Genomic DNA, 22536 nt, shown 5'->3' on the forward strand with positions numbered 1-22536 from the left:
CAAAGCTTGAACATTTCCAACTGTTGGTCGAAAAAACATTAGCCAGTCCTGCAAGAGGAAGACACACAGGATGGCTTGTTTTTGTGAGATTGCTCTGTTCCTCCTCTGACAAGATGAATGCCTGCAAAACAGCCAAGCTTATCCTCTCCTCCTTGGCTTGCCTCCTTAAAACAATCCCTACCGCTTCTCCCACCAGTGATGGAAACTTCTGACCTGACCCCAGGAAAAAGCCGGTCCCTGAGCCGAGAAACCCATCCTGGCGCTGGCCCCAGCTTTCCGATAAAGCCACTGGTTCCTCTCACTGCAAGTGTCCCAGAGCAATGGGTTTCAGGGAAATCGGGGACAGGGCAGCACCACTCATTTTTTTTGGTTTCATTTGGAGGAAAGAAGCTCAAGATGCCCACATGTCATACGGATGGCTTTATTTACAAATGTACAAGCAGTGCCAATGGGAAGAAAACAAGGCAGATGTCTCCTTCTTTTAAAGGCAGCAGATTCCCAGAGGAAACCCCCCCTCCATAAAGTTATTTGTACATACAGCTGGAAACTCTCAGCCTGCTTCTGATCAGCCTCCGCTGAGTCTCCAAACCATCATCCATCCTGGCTACAGCCCCTCTGCCTGCCCCATCCTCAGCCCCAGATTTGGCATCTTCTCCAAAGTCCCGCTATCTCTTTCTTTCCAAACTAAGCATGGGCCGAAGGTGGCCCCAGGAGCCCCCTGTTACCTACAGGATACTGAGCACCGCTCCCCAGTATCCTTGGCACCATCCTGTATTTCAAATGTTTTCACGTTTTTAAAAAACATGCTAATAAGACCATTTCCCCATATTTCCATTCAGCCACCAATGTTCTGTGTGTGCCTCCCTCACCCCAACAACTGAGAACTGACTTTGTTGTTGTTTTCCTTCAATTTGTTTGTGACTTATGATGACCCTATCATGGGGTTTTCTTGGCAAGTTTCTGCAGAGGAGGTTTCCATGACTCAGCCAGGATTCTCCCAGATTCGTAGTACTAGGATCTAATCTGCACTTCAGAAATAATGCAGTTTGATGCTGCTTTAACTGTCATGGCTCCATGCTGTACATTCCTGGGATTTGAAGCTTGATGTGAGTCAGTGTGATGCAGCAATTTGAATGTTGGACTGTGACCAGGGTTTGAATCCAGGCTCAGCCATAGAAACCTACTGGGTGATCTTGGGCAAGTCACACTCTCTCAACCTCAGAGGAAAACAAGAGCAACCCCCCTCAAAACACATTGTGCCAAGAAAACCTTGAGACAGATTTGCCATATGTCACAAACAATTTGAAAGGCTCACAAGATCTCCAGGCAAAGTTCATCCGATTCCTATTCTGTTGTTGTTTTTAAATTGTATTTTCTGCCTGTTGAAATTCAACCCATCCTGCAGGTGATCAAGGCACAGAGACCCTGCCAGAAATACCCCAAACTGTCTCATCTCTCCTGATGGATCTCCACTGCTGATTCTGTCACTGCCATTGATGTGTTCACCTAATGCAGCACTTAAAGATCAGAAGAAAGGACCGGGAAGAGTCATGAAGTTGCACCATATTCCAGGGGGTCAGTCAACAGCTTGCTTTTTTTAGCATGACGATGCAAATCATCTCACGCACGCATTCCAGGTTTGTTATTCACACTATGGAACCACATCAATGCGAGTTCAGTTTTTCACACATGCAAGCATTTGAATAAAGATGGAGTCAACAATGCAAATGCATTCAGAACCCTTCTTTTTGGTATGTAGCATTTTATCCTGGGTCTATTCAGATCTATTTGTATTGGTTATTCACACTACCGATAATGTGGATCTTTTTAAAACCTCGAGGAGGGGACCCAGTATCAATTATCCTGGATTAAGTGGATTTTTGGCAACCCCCCCCAAACTTAATCGGGTACATTGGGGATATGTGTGAACAATGAAGATTTATGGATTCATCCTAGATTATTTTCAGTGTGAATAATACCCAGGACCTTCCAACCTTCATCACAAACCAGATTTTTTTTCTCAGTACACTCTAATTTTGGCATCATTCGTGCATAAAGGTAGATGATGAAAAACATACTCATATAGGCCCCCAGATCAGACCTTGAGCTACTTTTAGGGGACAGCTACCAGAATCTGGTAGAAATTTTGGGAACTGAGCTCCCCAAATTGTAACCCTTCCAAGTTTGCACCCAGATGCTCACATTCCTGCCTAATTCTTACAACTATCTGCAGTATAGAAGGCATTCCATTTCTTCTCCTGGTCCTGACATTTGTATGTATAAAGTTCTGCTGCACCTAAAGGGGGAAAACAAGGAGGACCATTGCTTCTATCTGCTAAACTAAAGAGGTTTTAGCATTTGGAAGCAGGAAGTTGGATAAACAATTTCCATCCAGAAACTCTCGGATAATTATAATACAAGTGGTTGCCCTATTTCTAACAATATCTCCCCTTCCATGGTGCATTTAGTGTAATGCTTCATCCACCTTTGCCAATGTAAAACAGACCCTGCAGAATGAAAGACACAATCAAAGCAGTCACCAAGAGGGGAGTCTAATGTGGCACAAACCCCAGACCTGAAGTCAAACATATTGGATACCCTGGAAGATCCAGCAGAGGCCAAAGAGGGCAATCCCTGAAGCCTTTGTGGTCAGGAAAATTGGGAAAGATGTCATTGCACAGTGCGCTATTCATGGGAGAAAACTCATGGACCCAACCACCTGTGAAACTTACACAAAGATTGGTTTAATGCACTGCCTTCCAAAGGAGTCATAGGTACTGGGTGGCCACTCCGGTGATCCAAGGTTCTGGGGTCCTGCGTCAGCTCAGGGGACGCCCCTCTCCATGCACGGCACCTGTTTTTCTGTCTGCCTCTTGTCCTTTGCTTTCCTCTACCAGCAGGTCCTCTCCTAAGAGCCACCAGCAAAGAAGAGAGTTTGCAAACCCCTAGGTGGATGTGGGAAGGAAGACCGAGGCCATGACCCTTGGAAAGAGGAAGAAGAGGAGGCTGGAAGGGCCTCCTGAAGTTCTCACAGCACCGAGAGGTCATGGCAAGACTTAGAGCGGACCTTCAGGGCCACCTTCTTGTTGTTGCGGGCCACCAGCCGGTCCAGGAAGCGGCGGACTTTCTTGGTGAGGCTCTCCTTGCGCTTGTAGAGTGACATGCGCCGTTCGTTGGCCTCTTTGCTGTCCCGGCGCAGGCGGATTTGCCGCACCACCCCCTCAAAGAGCTCCGTCACATTGTGCTGGAGGGCGGCCGATGTCTCAATGAACTTGCAGTCGAAGACCACGGCACAGGCCCGGCCCTCTGAGAAAAGAAAAGGAGCCACCCATTAACACAGGAGTTCAACAGCGGAAGACACTGCTGCCTCGGAGAGTGGCAGAGTCCCCAACTTTGAAGTTTTTTTAGCAGAGGCTAGATGGCCATCTTTTGGGAGTGCTTGGATTGTGTGTTCCTGCATGGCAGAGGGTTGGACTGGATGACCCTTGGGAGTATCTTCTATGATTCTGGGGAAGGAAGAGTCTGCAGGCTCTCAAGAGACCCCTAAACTCCACTTGTGTGGCTTCCAAAGCTCTGGAATCATAGAGTTGGAAGAGACCATTGTCTCCAACTTCCCTGCCATGCAGGAGCACACAATCAAAGCACACATGACAGATGGCCATCCAGCTTCTGTTTAAAAACCTCCAAAGAAGGAGACTCCACCACTCTCTGAAGGAGTATCTTCCACTCAGCTCTTACGGTCAGGAGGTTCACACACAGAATCACACAGAATCGTAGAGTTGGAAGAGACCACAGGGGCCATTCAGTCCAGCCCCCTGCCATGCAGGTTATTCACAATCTTTAGGTGGAATCTCTTTTCCTGTAGATTGCATCCATTGTTCCGGGTCCTAGTCTCTGGAGCAGCAGATAAGAAGCTTGTTCCATTCTCAATGACATCCCTTCAAATACTTATACAGGGCTATCATATCACCTCTTAACTGTCTCTTCTCAAGGCAAAACATACCCAGCTCCCTAAGTCTTTCCAGACCTTTCACCATTTTAGTCACCCTCCTTTGAACACGCTCCAGCTTCTGAACATCCTTTTTCAATTGTGCTGCCCAGAACTGGATACAGAATTATGCCACGTGAGGCCTGACCCAAGTAGAATAGAGTGGCACTATTACTTCCCTTGATCTAGACGATTACATCTCTTGACCTAGAACCCTAAACATCCCCATTTAATTGTTTTTGATTATCACCCCTAAATGCACTGAACACTTTCTGCACCATTGTTGTTGTTGTTAGTTGCCTTTGAGTCCACCTCAAGTCATGGCAACCCTGTGAATGAGTTGTCTCCAAGGCCCCTATCCTCTACCTCTCTGCTCAGGTACTACAGGCCCATGACCTCCTGTGGACTTGAGCATCCACAAATTTTGATGTCCAAGGGAGCCATATCCCAGCGAAAATCATGGGCCCACAATAATAATAATCATAATAATACCAATAATGATAAAATCATCATCATAATAATACCCCACTGTATATAATAGGACTTGAGTATCCATGGATGTTGGTATCTCTGGGAGTGTGGTCCTGGAATGAAACCCCAGTGAATACCAAGGGCCCACTATAATAATAATAATTGTTAGGTGCCCTCAAATAGACCTCAGCTCATGATGACCATATGGATAAGACATCTCCAAGACCTCTTGTCCTCCACTATTCTGCTTGGGTCCTGTAAATTCATATGCATGGCCTCCTTAAAAGAGTATATCTATCAGGCATGCAGTCTTCCTCTGTTTCTACTTCCCTCCATCTTTCCTAGCATTATTGTTTTTTCCACTGAGTCTTGCCTTCCCATGATATGGCCAAAGTAGGACAGCCTCAGTTTTGTCATCCTGGCTTTCAGAGGGGGTTCAGGCTAAAAATACATCAGTTTTTGGTTTATTCTTACCCCCAGAAAATTAAACCAGGTTACCTGAAGGGCTGTATTCTCCCATACAAACCTGCCTGCAGTCAAGATCCAATACCACTTCAAATGAACTGCTTTTGGTAGAGATGAACCTGGTGTTGCCCTGAGCTTTTCAGGAGAGGACCTTCTCTCCATTCCACAACCTTCACAGTCAAGACTAGGGGAAACCCATGGCAGGGTCTTTTGGGTGGCTGCTCCTAAGCTACAGATCTTCTAGATCAAGGAAAGCAACAACTTTGACTATGAGTTCCTGCATGGCAGAATGGGCTTGGACTGGATGGCCCTTGTGGTCTCTTCCAACTCTATGATTCTGTGATTCTACAAAATTCCTTTCCTTGGGAGACCTGGACGACTTCTTCCTTGAGGTGCTTTTGTTGGCACTTGTTTTATTCTGACAGGCTTTTGAAAATGGAACGTTCCCAAAGAAAAAGTTTTTAATGAGTGTGCTGCCCTGTTTTATTTATTGCTTCAACCATATTGCTTTTTAAAAATTGTTTTTAATGTTTTGAACCATTTGCTTTACATCGTAAAGTTTCATTTTTGTATGCTTTAACAGTATTGTGTTGTAAGTTATATGCCAGCTGGCGTCCCTGTTTTGGTGAATAAGTGGCATAGAAATAAAGCTAATCATAACAAGAATAACAATGCTGATGCTGATGATCAAAAGAGTTAGGACTAGTTTGTTGATACAGAAGAACACAGGTTTTTCAGAGGTTTCCCCATTTTTGGATTTGCTTTGGAGATGTGGCTCTGGAGACTGTCATAGTGAGTGCTTACCCTTCAAGATGTATTGCTACAGCACAAGTTTAGAAAGAATAATACAATCCTTATCCTTCTTTTTGCTTTTAGACAAATGACACCCTTATCGGAAGAGGCATTTCTTGCTGTAAGAGAGGACAAATGGGGAATACTTCTTTTGAAATGGTGCCAGCAATTTTTATATCTTTCTTTGGAAACAGCATTTACTTTAGGTATTTCTGCATTGCCTCCCAGCTCACTGTACTCCCAAGCTTGCCAACAATAAAAGCAGAAAACAGCCATTATCATTTGAAAAGGGAGGAAAATGTTTTGCTGCCTGTTTAACTGGCAATGCCTCTTTTTTAAAAACGATTAAAAACCCAACTAAGTCAAATGATTTATCTTTTAAATTGAGTTTTGTTTTAATGACTGATGCATTTTAATATACACTTGTTTAATTTCATTTTACACCCACTTTTGCATGTTTTTAATTATATTGTTGTTGTTTTTTAATTTGTAAGACTCTTTGTGTTCCAGATTTTGGGGAATAGCAGGATAAAAATAAATATAGCAATAACAACAACAATTTACGTGGCTCTCAGGCTGCAGCCTTAGCAGTGTCCCATGATGGATATACCTGCTATCAGCCACAAGAAAAGGGTCAGGTGCAATAGAAGGGATTGGAGCTCATCCATGGCATGGAGTGAAGAATCTCCTCCAGGTTTTAGACTAAAGAGCTTTCAGAGGTATTGAACTTCTTTTGGGAGTAATGTTCAGCACTTGGATAGGTTCAGATTACAACCAAGAGTAGATTCACTGTTGCACTGATGTGGGAGCTCCCTACCCGCTACTCCTGTGGGAACACCAAGTTCCCATCAAGCAAAGAGATCCTGGATCTTTAAAATAAGCAATGAAGCTCCTGGAAATGCCTAGATGTGTATGAGGGGTGTGTGAATGCGCATGCCCAAAGAGAGGTTCTGAGGCTGGGCTCCCCTGAGCAATGCTTCAGAGCAAGTCCCATATCTGAAGGCATTTCCTTTGTTCAGAAATACTTTGGGGGGGGGGCACAGTATGGACTGGGGGAGTGCTAGAATGAGTTCCCGGCTCAGAAGCGAAAACATAGAAACAGCAAAAGGGTTGTTATCTACAGTAGCTGTGGTTGACCATTTCATAGAGAAAGAAAGCCAATGAGATGACAACGGAGGCACCCAACAAAAAAGCCCACCTGGAACCAGCCTGGAATTCCTTTCTTTAGTAAAAGTGGTGGGGTTTTTCCAACTCTTTTCCCACCATGGTGCACTAAATGTTGGGGTTCCAAAAGTTACTGCTGCAGCCTCTTCTAGCTTATCTACAATATTCTTTCTCATTAATAACTTTTGCAGTTTTGACCACATTCTGATGTTGTTTGGCCACAGTTGTCTCAGTTTTCAGCTGTAAAATGTTGGAGGGTATGCAGCTACAAAAGAACTAGAGGAGATCCTGAAGTGTAAAGGTATACAACTGAGGACTAAAACTAGAATCGTCCAAGCCATCGCATCCCCCATCACCATGTATGGATGTGAGAGTTGGGCAGTGAAGAAAATGGATAAGAGGGAAAATCATCCTTTTTGAGCGGTGGTGCTGGGGAAGAGTGCTGAGGATGCTGTGGATGGCCCAAAAGACAAACAAGTGGGTTCTTGAGCAGATAAAGCCAAAAATTTCCCTGGAAGCCAAGATAATCAAATTGAGGCTGTCATACTTTGACCACATCATGAAAAGGCATGATTGGAAAACTCAATAATGCTAGAGAGGAAGACCTCATGCCAGATGGTTGGACTCAGGGAGGCCATGGGACTGAATTTTCAGGACCTGAGCAGAATCATCCACAGAGTTGCCAAGAGTTGGGGATGACTTGAAGGAAGTTAATAACAACAATAACAATGCAACACTGAGCTACCTTCTTGGATCATTCTTGACAGAATGTCTTACACACCTTCCACGGAAACCTCCCGGCAGCGCACCAAGTCAGTCTTATTCCCCACCAAGATAATGGGGATGTTCTCTGCCTGGCGAGTCCGCCGCAGCTGGATCCGTAGCTCCGATGCGCTCTCAAAGCTCCCTCGGTCGGTGATGGAGTAGACAATGACGTAAGCGTTGCCCACCTGCATGCAGTAGTTGTGGAACCAGTTCGCCTCTTCTGGGAGCTGCAGAATGGGGAAAAGAGCAGCTGAGCAATGCAACCAAAGGGAGCAGTCCTGCTCTTGAAGATTTACATTGAGCAATGCAAGGGCAGGAAATAGTGGTAAAGATGGACAAGGTCCCAACATCTCAAGATGAGAACTAGTACTCCTGAAAAGCTTGTGAAAGCTTCTGCCAAAATAAAATATGTCAAGTACTCAAAGATACGTAAAGAAAATTCTGACTACAAACTGTTCTAGGTGTATTTGTAATATGCCTATATATATATATATATATATATATATATATATATATATGAAAGACTGGCTTATATTTTATAGACAAATATAATGGTCAGAATACTGCCAGTATCCTAGACATGTATTAAGTACCCTTACGAAAGCAGTCAGATATTATTGTCCAATGCTGAACCTCCACATTCAGTTCAAGGTGGGTTTGCTCATGCAATGCCATTGGACACTGGACATGCCCATGGTGCCGGCATAAGCACACATGAAAAGGCACAGTGTGCATGGGTGCAGATTGCACATTTGGTTTTACAACATCATAAGTCACTGACAATGTGGTGTTGCACAGACATTGCCTAATTCTGTGAGCATAAAATTATGCTCCATCTCCTCGATGTACAATTTCCGGGGCAATTCAATATGTTTATGTTTGTCTGTATGTGTTTTCAAGTCACCCATTGATTTATGGCAACTCCATTAATTCTATAGGATTTTCTCAGGCAAGGAATATTCTGGTGTAGATTTGCCAGTTCCTTCCTCTGACAACTCAGAGGAAGGTACTTGGTCTCTCATCCAAGTACCAACAAGGGCTGGCCCTGCTTAGATCAGATGGGATCTGGCCCCTTTAGGATATTTAGGTTTGGTCAGTTCAGTATCAATTGGAAACTGAGCCTCCTTCTAAGAGCGTGGGGAAAATTAATTTTGCAGACTACGACTCTCAGTATCTCCCAGTGTGATGGTTAGAGGATTCTGGAAACTGTAGTTGACTCCCTCCTCACTCAACTGCCACGGATGTCATCAGCAGGGACGTAGCCAAGGGGGGGGATCTTGGGGTCCGGACCCCCCCTTCCATTAGAAAAATGAATGGTGTGTTCTGCTGCGCCGCTGCACCCAAGCCCCATTATAATGGTGGCACTTAGTCTGGACCCCCCCCCCTTCCTAAAATCCTGGCTACGTCCCTGTCATCAGGCAACTCTGGCTGCATCTGCATGGCAGAATTAATGCAGTTTGACAATGCTTTAATTGCCATGGCTCCATGCTATGGAATTCTGGGATTTGTAGTTTTATAAAATATTTAGCCTTCTGTATCTGGGGTCTCTCCCAATTCTATGGTTTGGGCTGAGCTCTCATACTGGGGCTGTGTAGCATAAATCCCCATCTGTGGAATTACATGATGACTGTAGTAGGCAACCCTTGCGTTGAATGGCAACGTTGTGCTACCAAATATGCCAAATGCATACACAACAGCACTACTTTTGCAGCCTTAAAATGAATATATCCTGGCCCAAGATCAGAAAACTGAGCTGCAAAATGGCCAGGCTGTATCAAGACCTGAAGTCAATGGATATGGTCCAGGGCACATGGGGGGGGGGGGGGGGAGAGAAGAGGGTGCTGTCTCCAGCTTTGAGTGACAAAAAGATATCCCATCCACTCTATGTTGCCATCAACCATGTGCAGGGAAGTGCTGCTGCCTTTCCACCTGGCTGAACTGACCATCTGCAGATTAAAAGCTTTTTTGCCTCTGGGCTGCATTTGACCCAGTCTCCCTGCTGACCTGGCAGTGCCAACTCCAGCCCTGGGAGCTCTCCTCTGAATCACAAAGTCTGCCTGTTCAGACGAAGGCATGGCACTCAAGCCAAAAGGGCACCCTCCAATGGGGAGACCCCCAAAAACAGGTGGGACTCAACAGATTACTAGTAGATGCCAACTGAATATCCTATCTCAACCCATAACATGCACAAGGGGCATTTCCTCTAGCATGTTATGTTTAAGCCAGAGGTGAATGTATTTAGAAAGCCAGGGCACCAGTTTTGGAAATATCAAGAGAAATACATTCAAGGGTACATCTAGGCATGTTTAGAGTACATTGTCCCTTACCACTGAGTCCCAACTCTGGTGAGAAGGAAGGATATGCACATAGGGGTTTATCACATGAAGGAGATTGGGAGTTTATCCTGTAATATACTGGAAAAATCACGCGAAACAATTTCACACAAAACCCGCCATTAAAGTGGTCACAAAGAAGCATTAACGCACATCTTTTTACTTTTGGGATTTCAGTGACAAAGCATTTCCGATATCACTTGCTTGATCAGCCATGTTTTAATGCTTTCTGACATTAGCAATCCAAAGTAAATAGGCTTTGATATGATTTACATCTTTCGGTAAAGCTTTGGGAATAATATTGACAAGTTGGTAGCCTAGATATAGGAGTATAGGACCACACCAATACAGGACTAAATCCAACAATTAAGTAGCAAAATGCAGTTCTGATGTTATGGCCACCTGCTTAAATAAATTAAAGTTCTTTTGAATAGGTTATTTTAAAGCAAGTTGTTTTGGTTGAACTTATATTAATGGAAGGCTTTGTTTTTGAATGGTATTTCTTGCCCTATAAAATAAAGTGATTAAAAAGAAGCAACTGATACTGAATACTGGTCTAACATTGAACAGCTGCCAATAGACTGTGAAAGTAGAAATGCTTAAATTCAAACAGTCGTTGCTGTTCCAGTAAGAGAGTTGGAAAACAGTAATAATAACCAGAATTCAAAAAGAAAAGAAAAGAAAAGAATAATGTTTTTAAAAATAGGGTCTTATTTTTTAAAATAGTCATTTGGTTTAATCCAAAGTTTAAACCAGGCAGCCAGCCCTGGAAGACAGCCAGGGCAGTTAAAACGGATCAGCGCTATCATCAGCTGCATCCGCAGTGCAGAAATAATCCGGTTTGACAGCACTTTAACTGGTAGTTTGTTGCGGCACCCCTTGCTCTGGTGCCACAAGAAACTATGTCCCCAGAATTGCATAGCACTGAGCCATGGCAGGTAAAGTGGTGTCAAACCAGAATATTTCTGCAGTGCAGATGCACACCATGGGAAGTGTGAAAGGGCCCCAGCATCACGCAAGGCAGATTCCCAACTTTTCTGATTAATATATGCACTACAAAACCAATTATTTGTAAATTATGAATCTTGATTTATTTTTAACTCTAAGCAATTTATAAAAGCTATTTTTAAATAAAATAAAACAAACCTAGCATAAATGTAATGCACCAAAGGAGAATACAGTAAATCTAACGCCACATCTCTGTTTTAAAATTGTTTTTAGATTGTTTCTAGGAGTTTTTAAAGAGTATTTTCAGGCAATTTTAAGGCATGTTTTAAATCTTCATATTGCTTTGATGGTTTTTATTTGGTCATCGCCTCAGGAGCCCTTGTGTGTTGTGGGCTGGGAGGCAATACAGAAATACTTTAAATCATCATCATCATCACATCATCACCATGAGAGAGCATCTAAGACTGAAAGATCTCTTCTAAATGTGGATTTACGTTTGTAAAATAGTCTGAGGATGCAGGACGCAGCAACCTTGGATCATGCAGGGAGAAAACCATGATATGATTTAGTCAAACACACAATATTCCAGAGTGTGCTGGTTTCTCACTAAACTACAAATCTCAGGATTCTGTACAGTGGATCCATGGCAGTTCAAGTGGTGTCAAACTGCATTATTTCTACAGTGTAGATGCACCCTCTGCCTAAGGCAAGGGCAATCCCTCATCTTGCCAAGAAAACTGTGTGATAGGGTTGCCGTAAGTCGGAAACAACTTGAAAGTGCACAATAACAACAATATATTCTAAAGCCCATTTTAGGTAAGATCACAGTGGACTACTAAAATTCCTCGGATAGTGGTGGATTCTCCTCTGTTGGAGGTTTTTTACCCAGACCCTAGTTGGGCACCTCTGAAGACTGCTTCGCAGGTGGCTGCCTCCACTGGCAGAAGTTGGTTGGACTAGGTGGTCTTTGAGGCCCTTTCCAACTCTATGATTCTATGGCTTCTTCCTCAGTTATGGTAATGTTCTGTCATGCTACTTCGCAACTGCCACACCACCTCTCCAACGAATGGAATGTTTTGCATTTGTTCTGAATTGATTGTCACTCGACCCAACGCTTTTGAGATAGACGGCATGGCAAATTAAAACCAATCGATTGGATGCTCGCTTGCAGAACACAAGTGGTACCCATGAGCAAGTGCGTTGGCCCATGAGGACGGACACATTGTCATGGCAAATCAAACTCATGGCCCATCGCACTCTGCATTTTGCCTTCCCAAGCTGGATACCCAGAGGGAAAAGTCAGAAGCCAAGCATGGCACACCACAGAGAGAGAGAGAGAGAGAGAGAGCCATTCTCCATTGCTAAAAAGCCTAGACATAAAAAAAGAGACCTCTATTGAAATGGTAGGACTTGGGGGCAAGTGACCCTTTTTGGAAAGTAACCTTCCCCAAGCTCTGACTAAACAATGGCGATGCGCTGTCATGTGCCTTCAAGTCATTTCCAGCTCATGGGGTTTTCTTGGCAAGTTTCTTCAGAAAGGGTTTGGCACTGGCATCCTCCGAGGCTGAGAGAGCGTGACTTGCCCAAGGTCACCCAATGGGGTTTCATGATCAAGCTGGGATTTAAACCCCAGTCTCCAAAGTCATCGTTAAACTCTCAAACCACACCACCACGCTGGCTAAATGCTAATACAATACAAAAGCTAAAAGCAGTAAAAGGGATGTAGAAAGCCAATGGCCATGCTGGCTGGTGATGCTGGTTGGGGGATTTGGGGAGTTGCAGTTTGTGCGGAGGGCCAGTGTAGTGGTTTAGGTGACCAGGACACAAGGAGACCAGGGTTCCTGCTCAGCCATAAAAACCCACTGGGTGAACTTGGGCAAATCTCTCTTTCTTGGCCTCAGAAAAAGGCAATTACATTCTCTTTTTTTCTGAATAAATCCTGGCCAGAAAACCCTAGATATATTTTTGAAGTCAGCATGGTGTAGTGGTTTGAGGGCTGGACAAGGACTCCAGGAGATCCAGATTCAAATCCTTGTTCAGTCATGGAAACTCACAGGGGGTTCATGAGCAAGTCATATTCTCTCAGCCTAAAGTAAGGCCAGTCAAAAAGATTGTATATACAGCGCTGTGTAAATTTACAGCGCTTCATAAATAAAGGTTAATAATAATAATAATAATAATCTTAGAAATCTGGCCAATAAAACCCTGAAGTACCCTACCCTTTGTACTTACTAAGGTTTTCCAAGAAAAGCATCAATGGAAGCAGTGGCTAAATTGTTATTCTCTGCTGCTCAATCCCGTAAGACTATAATATCTGCGCATGTATAACAATTAGTTCTGCCCAATGGCTATTAACATGCTGGTTGTTTTTACATCTATTAATTAATACAATTAGATTTCATATTATGCATGTTTGTGGCTCATGTGACAGCAACAGAAGCAACCTTTTAAAAAAAATTCAAGAACTTCTACAAATATCTATCCTTGTTTTTATTATCATGATGTTTTGCAACCAGCAGATATATTTGGAAATGGAATAATGGTTCAAAACACACAGCAAAAATAATCCAGTTTGAGACCTATATGTTTTAAATCGTATGTTTTACAATGTTATTTTAACATGTCTATATGTTTAACATGTACCTAAGGGTTTTCTGACTGTAATAAAAGCTGTTGTTGTTGTTCTCTGCTACAATAGGATTGCCATACATCAGATTCAAGTTGAAGGCACATGACAAATCTGCAGAAATAACCCAGTTTGACACCACTTTAACTGTCATGGCACAATGCTATGGAATTCTGGGAACTGTAATTGTTGTAGCACCAGAGCTCTCTGACAGAGAAGGCTAAATAGCTCACAAAATGACAATTCCCAGAATTCCACAGCACCAAGCCTTGGCAGGTGTCAAACTGGATTATTTCTGCAGTGTGGATGCAGTCATGGGTGACAGACTTGAGCAAAGAAAACAACTACAGTTCCAGTGGTGAACAGTGCTCTGGGATCAGCTGCCAAAGGTATGGCCAAACAACTGAATGAAATTGCCACAGACAGGATCCCAGTGGCACCATTACAAAAACTAGTATTGCTTGGAATGTGCCCCATTATCCAAGATCTCACTGACTCCTAGAGACTCTTGGATAAATACCAATTCATTGATGGTCAGAACCTCCAATGATTCCCAAACTTTGGCTCTCCAAACTTCAGCTCCCAGAAGCTTCAGTCATCTTGGCCAATGGTCTGGGATGCTGGGAGCTGAAATCCAAATCACCTGGAAAGCCTGAGTTTGGGAATTACTAGCTGGTAACACCTGATAGACTTTGAAATTGTGAGCTATCATCTCTTCCCAGCATCTGAGAAAGTAGACTGAAGCTTATGCTGCCAACCTCCTTCTTTCAGTTAGTCTCAAAGGTGCTACAAGATCTCTCTACATACATCTCTTCCCAGGACTAGAGAGTCTTAGACTTGGTGGTGCACCATCATGGTTGGATCTCAGTGGATGACCACCAAATCAGACACCTACCCTCTTCTCAGCCTCCCAGGTGTCCATCACCATCAAGGTGGTCTCCTCGCCGTCCACGGACAAGGTGCGCTCGTAGGTGTCCTCTGAAAATAATAATAATAATAAATTTTATTTATATCTCCCGCTTCTCCCTTCAGATCAAAGCGGGATTACAACAGTAAAAACATTCTAAAATACATAGATAATACAAAATACATCAATCAAAAATAAAAAGGGGAAGAGTTGTTACAGTATTGCTCACAATCGTAAGAATCGAGTCATCATATTCAGATGTTCAAAATCAGATTAGAGGAGATCCTTTGGATAGGCCCGCCGGAAGAGATCCGTCTTCAATGCCCTCTTGAAGGCTTCCAAAGAAGGTATAAGATTGATCTCCTCCGGTAGGTTGTTCCAAAAGAGCCAGACAATAGCCAGGATCAGCTAGGAGTAAGGGTACCCCTTTCATCTTGGGGCAGGTGGTAGACCTGTAGTCCAAAATAGGCAACTGCCTCTGGGAAGATCACAAACAGGCTGAGAAAGAGACAATGGCCCCTGGTTGTCTCCAGGGTTTGTACAAATTAAAAACTCCCAATCGATCTTCCATACAGTGGGCCCTTGGTATCCGCTGAGGTTTGGTTCCAGAACCACCCATGGATACCAAAACCATGGATACTGAAGTCCCGTTAAATACAAGGGTATAATAAAATGGTGACCCTTATATAAAATAGCAAAATCAGTTTGCTTTTTGGAATTTATGTGTTTTTTTAAAATATTTTCAAGCTATGGATGAACCCATGGATATGGAGGTCTGACTGTACTACATTTTAGTTCAATCGTCAAGGCTTGTCCCAAAGATTCTTGGGAACTGCAGCCTCAAAAGGACACTAACAGTTCTACTGGGATAATGCCAAACCAAAAACGTTGCAGCAGCTGGAGTTTCTGCTACTGGATTGACACCACTTTAACTGCCTTGGCTCCATCCTACAGAATACTGGGATTTGTAGTTTTGTGAGGCACCAGCATTCTTTGGCAGAGAAGGGTAAAGACCTTGCAAAACTACAATTTCCAGGATTCCATAGGATACTCCCTTTCCCGTCCGGCCAGCAAAGCCACCAGAACCAAACTTTGGCACCCTTTCCCACCAATGCACCAGGTGACATCCCCTCTGAGGTGTTATCTTGTGCGGTCCATTATTCTCCTAATGGTGCCCCTGTTCAACAGAATACTAGTTTTGCAGAGCCTGGAAGCATTCATTTTTGGACTATAGCTCCCGGTTGCCTGGGGGATTCTGGAAGCTGTAGGCCACCCCTCCAAATTATTTCCAAGGTCTAGCTTTGCTGCTTTGCACCTTAACCCCCAAATCTTCTCCCAGTCCTCCTAAATCACTGCCAGTCCTACCTTTCTGTTGCTCCGGCAAATCTTTGTCTTGAACGCCAGCGAAAAGGTTGACCAAACTGGTCTTGCCCACCCCAGGGTCGCCCAGAAGCACCACGCGGTACAAAGATGCCCAGGACTCATCCGAATCGGAGGATTCAGAGGACCAGCTGTCCCGGGGCTCAGGGATGGACCCCCTGGGCTCACAGGAGGAGGACTGTCCCAGCTGCGGGTGACCGGATTTGGCCCGGTTTGGGCACAGGCTTAACATCCCCGAACGGGAGCCATAGGAGACGGGCAGAGGGGTGCTGGCTCTTCTCTGGGCAGGACTCATGCTGTTATCTCTTGCATCTCCTCCTCTTCCTCTCTGGGTGTTCAGCGTCATGTTCTTCTTCTTCTACCAAAAGAGTGGAGAGAGAATCAGTCCCAGTCTAGAACAACTCTTTGCCAAGGGGTGCCCAGCCTGTTTCGTAGTGGCAAAGAAGCAACCGTTCTTAGAGCAACTCTGCTTCTCTTGTCTGCGCTGGAAACAAGCCCAGAAGCACAAACAAGGATAAATCACTCCATCTGGGGAATCCTCCATCTAAACAACACTTAAAACTAAGGGATGGGCGGAGAAGATTCCAACGCCAGTTTTCCACCCATTGGGCATGATGGCTATAGAAGAGGAGTGGGCAACTGTGACAGTTCCAGTGGGCCACTTTTATGTACCGAAACCCTCTGGGTTGCACAGCGACTACCGCAAAAAATAAAACCCAAAGCCCAAAGTGCCTAGAAGTCTACTTCTGGTTCTCAAAAGTGGGTACAGGATGAGTATCCCTTATCCGAAAATCTGAAATGCTCCAAAATCCCAAACCTTTTTTTCATGGGTGGGTGAGATAGCGACTCCTTTGCTTTCTGGTGGTTCAAGTGCACACAAACTCTGCTGTGTGCACAATTTAAAAAAAAATTGGGAAACGGAAATAATTGCAATCATGCTATAAATACATTTTCAGGTTTACTTTATTGTATCGTACTAAAGGTAAAGCATGATTTTTGGATAAAAATTGAATTATACAATTACATTTAGTACAAGATAGAACAACTGATGTCAGTGATAGCATGGTCTTCATGGAAGGAAGTCATCATATAAGTGTTTTGCGTTTTTACTGGAAAAAATCTTTTTTAATTGTTGTAATTTGTAATGTTTGATATGGGTTTTTTCTTTTACGTTGTCATGTTCTTTTATTTACATATTTTTTCTTTGCCTTTTAACTATGTTGTTATGGTGTTTGTGACAGCAATAAAGATGTGTGTGTGTGTGTGTGTGTGTATACATATACAGGTTGAGTATTCCTTATCCGAGATGTTTGGGACCGAAGGATTTTGGATCCCTCCTCCCAGATTTTGCAATGAGAGGTATCTTGGAGATGGGACCCAAGTCTAAAGATTAAATTAATGTATGTTTCATATATACCTAGCCTGAAGGTGTGTATTTGTATGTATATATGTGTGTGTGTGTGTGTGTGTGTGTGTGTGTGTGTGTATATATGAGAGAACCTTTGGAACTTGCTGCCCACTGAGCTCCGCTCGGCCACCTCCTTGGCCCATTTTAAGAAGGGGATAAAAACATTCCTCTTCAAGCAGGTATACCCCTGACTCCTCCCTTTTGAATGCCCTTCTCCCCCCCCCCCCCCTTGTTCTTCTACTAGCAGCATTGAAGACCTGGCAGGAGTCTTATTTTAATTGCACTGTTGTTTGTGGTTTTTGTTTTATTATTTCATGTATTTTATGTATTGTATCTGCACTGTTGTAAACCGCCCTGATGCTTCGAAGGGCGGTACATAAATAAACTTTTTATTTATTATTATTTATTTGGGGCTGAAGGGCGGGGTATAAATACCGTAAATAAATAAATAAATAAATAAATAAATAAATGTGCAAATGTTGCAAAATCTGGAGGAGGGGGTGAGGAATCCAAAATCCAAAACTCTTTTGGTCCCAAACATTTTGGATAAGGAATACTCAGCCTGTATTTGTAGATGTTAAACCCTTCATATCTGAAAAGTAAATGTTCCACTTGGAGCTTTCTTGGAGCAGTAATTCGCCCTCTTCTTTGTCCAGAAAAAGGTTGATCTAAGGATTCTGGAGGAGTTAAAGGCCACAAAAACATCCCTGGGGGCCAGATATGGCCCAAGGGCCACACTTTCTACATGTCCGATCACTGCCATAGAAGATGGACAGTGTGCCCAGAGGGATGGATTGAACATTTGGGAGATATTTCTGTGGCACAAATTTTACACTGGTACTGTGCAATCTATTATTATATGCAAGAACTTAATATGCTTTACAAATGTGCTCTCCTACACCTCTTAAACTAGTTTAACAGATTCTAAGGTGTCCTGTTTTAACTTCTCAGAATTCTTGAATATACTTTTAGACTGTTTCAATCATAGAATCACAGAATCCTAGAGTTGGAAGAGACCCCAAAGACCATCCAGTCCAACCCCATTCTGCCATGCAGGAACTCTCACTCAAAGCATCCCTGACAGATGGCCATCCAGCCTCTGTTTACAGACCTCCAAGGAAGGAGTCTTTTTCAGTTTTTTTAACTGTCTGAAATGGTTTTTAATTGCTTATGAAGATTTTGATGCTACGCCAGCCCGAGATCTTTAGATATAGGGCAGCACATAAATCTTTCAATTAGATCAATAAACACACAAATAACAAAACAGTAGGCAGTGTGTTCCTAGTATCATGTTGTGCTCTTTGTTGGATGGGGAGAAGTTTCTTGTGAAATAAAACTATGAACAATTGAGACATGAATTTCAAATTAGTCCATTAAGGATGGGTTGTTGCTGCTGCTGCTGCTCCTGATGTATGGTAACCCTAAGGCAAACCTATCACTGGGTTTTATTGGCACAATTTGTTCAGAAGGGATTTGCCTTTGCCTTCCTCTGAGGCTGAGAGAGTGTGACTTGCCCAAGGCCACCCGATGGGTCTCCACAGCTGAGCAGGGATTCGAACCCTGGTCTGCAGAGTCATAGTCCAGTGCTCAAACCACAACACCATGCTGGCTTTGCAACTCCCAGCAGTCCTGGCCAGCAGGGCCTGTGGTGAAGAATGCTGAGAATTGCAGTCCAGCTACATCTGGAGGGCTGCACAATTGCCATTCCTGGTGTAGAATGTGGATACTCCAAAAACAGAGCCGTGTGTTAGAGTTGGAAGAGACCCCAAAGGGACATCCATTCCAACCCTCTTCTGCCATGCAGGAATACACAATCCAAGCACTCCTTGTGACAGGTGGCCATCCAGCCTCGGTTTATAACACCTCCAACAAAGAAGACCCCACCTCTCAGCAAAGACAAGTAAAAGGATAGCAGGGAACGGAATCTAGAAAATGGACGTCTGGGGGACGCCATGTCCCCAACCCCCCTGCCCCAGCTGGGGGATGCTGGGAGTTGTCATGCCAAAGAAAAAAGTCAATTTGCCAAGCGGTGCCAGAGGGGGATTGCGATCTAGACATGCATCAATAAATGGGTGCCAGGAACAGATTTGAAAAGGATGATGTGCAACTTGTCCTCATTTTTGGAGTGTGGTCTCATTCATCTCATCCAACTAACTTATTTTCCCCTGCGCTGCAAAAGGAGAAAGAGAACAGTCGGGGAAGATCCATTTTCACTTTTAAAAACAAACCCATAAAACTTGAGATTTACTGGTTTAGAAGGCCTAGCCGTTCCAACGTCTCCAAGCGCAACCAGGCTTTGTTGATAGGCTACAAAGGAACCCAAAAAATGCAAAAGATGTACACTGCAATTGGGAATGGACAGAAAACGTTTCTAAAGCACCTGCTGAATAGACTTGAGGAGATTCTGAAATTTGGGGTACCCTAACCAAAGAAGAGACCCCCCCCAACACACAACTTTGCATCTTCAAATAGACCTCTTTAGGTTTATTAAAACTTATCCAATGTTATTTTAACGTGTTGTCTGCTATATTTTATTGTTTGAATGTTAAGATGTGTTAATATGGATTCTGTTTAATTATTTTCGTAGAAGGTACGCCATACAGGCAGGTTTATTTCATCTAATTTTAATGGATTGTATGTACGGCGCTGTGTACATTTCCAGTGCTTTGTAAATAAAGCCTAATAATAATAATAATAATAATTGCACAAAAGACAATAAAATAACTTTTAAAGTCTTTTGAATGACAGCTTCCCCAAATCCTTCATCCAGCAAATGTCTTGGAGATTGGACTCTATCTACCAGAATCCCCCTCAACTATTCTTGGAACAGCTTGCAACGTTCTGGCTTTTGAATGAGAATTTACCCAAATCCTCCAACCAGTAGTTGTTCTGGGGTTTGGACTGTATCTCCCAGCATCCCCAGCTAGCTAAGCCTCCAAGAGCTTTCAAATACAGTGCTTGCAGATCTACAGTATTTTGTTTTATCCTGCATTTTGTGTGTGTGTGTGTTCTATTGTATTTTAGTATTTTGTATTATGGGAAGAGTTATAAATGTTTTATTCTGTAACTGTTTGTAGAGCACATGTACATCGATAGCACTATACAAATAAACAACAAATAAGAAAGAAAGAAAGAAATCACCACCACCATCCACTTTTTTCAGTCTGCAACTCCAGCTGGCCGGGGATTCTGGGAACTGAGGTCGAAAACCGAGAACAAACCCAGTTCCTGACAGTTGTGCTTCTTGCAGATTTTTGGATGGTAATTTTTAAGATTTGTTTTTATTGTTTTAACACAAACAATTCCGATACAAGGGGTTTTTTTTTGTTGCTGCTTATCTTTAAGGCTGAAGATGCAGTGCAAGGATTAGCTTAGTAATAAACCTGAACATCGCATAGCCATAATGCTGTGAAAGGTGTTATAACTTTTAACATTCCTTAGTACTGAATATGAAATTTAACTTTTTTTAAAAAAGAAATACATTTGAAACACATTCTCAGAGTTACTCCCTTTCTCTCCCAAATGTCTCTTTTGTGAAACACAATGGGGCACGCTGTATGTTCATCTGTGTGTGTATATGTGTGTGTGTGTTTATTTTTCCAATACAAGGTCTGGTTTCATCATGCTCCCAGTAACCCAATGCCTTGGCAGGCTTTTGCTGCCCTCTCCAAAACATGGTTAAAAATTCAGAAGGAAAGTTGTTTGCAACGAAAGACGCCATTGTCACCACTGAGCTGGCATTGGATTACACACATGCACACATCCAGAAACTGTCCCCAGGACCACAGCCAGGCCCCCATTGACAACCTTGATGCCAGGACTAGCATCCTTTGAGGATGTTGAACATGTCAGGAGCGCTTCGACTGGGTATTCCTGCATGGCAGAAAGGGGTCAGACTGGATGCCTCCTGGGGGTCTCTTCTAAGGAAGTTCATCCTGTGAATATCCCAGAAAAATTGTGTGTCCCTACGCAAAACCATTTGACATGCCGTTGCGCTAAACCCACCACTAAAGTGGTCACAATGAAGCATTAACACACACCCTTTTACTTTTGGGATTTTAGCAACGATGCATTTCCGATATCGCTTTATTTGCGCAATTGCATGTGATAACCATTTGTGCAATTACTCGCCATTTTTGCTTTATTTGCGGGATGCTTCCAATGTGCTTTAATCTCTCTTTAATGTTGAAATTAGCCCCAGTGTGATAAACTCCTAAGTGTCTATGTACAAAGAGCCTCCGTTCCCTTGACTGTGGCGGAAACCACAACTAGAGATGCAAAACCCAGCCTTCCAAACCCTGGACAATCTCCCAACATTTGTAGGGTTGGAGGGGTCAAAGGCAACACAGTCCCCCGGTTGTTGTCGTTGGCGTTAATACTACATTTATTTGTATCCTGCCCTTTCCCCAAGTGCCCCTTACAATAGGAAGAGACTAGTCCAATGGGGGAAAACAATCCAAGAGCAATGCATTAAAAGAGCATTCCATTATTACAATATCAAAGCAGAATCAAACAGGGGGACCTGGCTGGCTTCCTGCACCATCCTGGAACCAATAACAATAATAATAATAATAATAATACATATGTTTGTATCCCACCCTTTTCCCAAAACTGGGACTCAAGAGCGCCTTCCAATATTAAAAAAGACAGAGTCCCATTAAAAACCATCCGATGCATTAAAAGAGCATCAGATTAATACAATCTTGAAACAGATTGCAAGCAACTCCCAGCATCCCCCAACCAAGCAAGGGCGAACGAGTTACTTTTTGAAAAGTAACTTTCCCCAAGCTCTGATGCCTCTTTCTGGAAAGTAACTTCCCCAAACTCTTTTTGCAAAGTAACTTAAGTAACCTCGTTTTGGAAAGTAACTTTCCCTAAGCTCTGATGTCTCTTTTTGGAAGGGGGGGGGGACTAGGGGAGCCCCCAGCTTTTTAAGCCTAAGCCTTCCTCCTGAGCTGTTGGCAAGGCTGGCTGGGGATGCTGGGAGGTGCAGTCCCACAACAACCCCCACAGAGACACAGAGACACACATCCCCAGCTTTGCTTGCTGGGAGCCCAGAAGGTCTGACAAGGAGAGCTAGGGAGAGGGACCTCGGGGAGGCACTCTGCCCATGCCCAGGGGCACTCTTCCTCCCACCTGGGTCCCAACTTCCCAAAGTGGAGAGGGGCCCTTTTCGTTGCAGATCCGAGGAAAGAAAAGGGGAAAGGCTCACCTGCCGGACTGGCTGCGCTCAGGGCTCCTCCGGCTCCGCTTCCATCGCGCTTCAGAGGCGGGACAAGGGAGGTGCAC

The 22536-nt window shown here is 43.6% G+C and overlaps 1 protein-coding gene across 1 annotated transcript; it reads right to left on the reverse strand.

Moving 5' to 3' along the window:
* Positions 1–412: 412 nt before the first annotated feature.
* Positions 413–22531, reverse strand: REM1 (RRAD and GEM like GTPase 1). The gene is made up of 5 exons (XM_089513487.1): positions 22460–22531; positions 15825–16197; positions 14448–14530; positions 7662–7872; positions 413–3306 (listed from the first exon to the last, which is right to left on the reverse strand). Exons 2-5 carry the CDS (start codon positions 16183–16185, stop codon positions 3029–3031), a joined length of 933 nt encoding a protein of 310 aa, XP_089369613.1. The 5' UTR covers positions 16186–16197; positions 22460–22531; the 3' UTR covers positions 413–3028.
* Between the last annotated feature and the right edge of the window lie 5 nt (positions 22532–22536).

This window comes from Sceloporus occidentalis, unplaced genomic scaffold (genome assembly GCF_023333645.1).
Source record: "Sceloporus occidentalis isolate IW3139 unplaced genomic scaffold, rSceOcc1.0.p SCAF_3, whole genome shotgun sequence".
In the NCBI taxonomy this organism is placed as follows: domain Eukaryota; kingdom Metazoa; phylum Chordata; class Lepidosauria; order Squamata; family Phrynosomatidae; genus Sceloporus; species Sceloporus occidentalis.

Excerpts from the sequence above, each read along its gene's own strand:
- REM1 (XM_089513487.1), bottom strand. The coding sequence starts at position 16,185 with ATGACGCTGAACACCCAGAGAGGAAGAGGAGGAGATGCAAGAGATAAC. Across the intron at positions 7,873-14,447 it reads CCTGGGAGGCTGAGAAGAGG|CTCCCAGAAGAGGCGAACTG; the intron begins GTAGGTGTCTGA and ends CCCATTCTGCAG. Across the intron at positions 3,307-7,661 it reads CCGGGAGGTTTCCGTGGAAG|AGGGCCGGGCCTGTGCCGTG; the intron begins GTGTGTAAGACA and ends TTCTTTTCTCAG.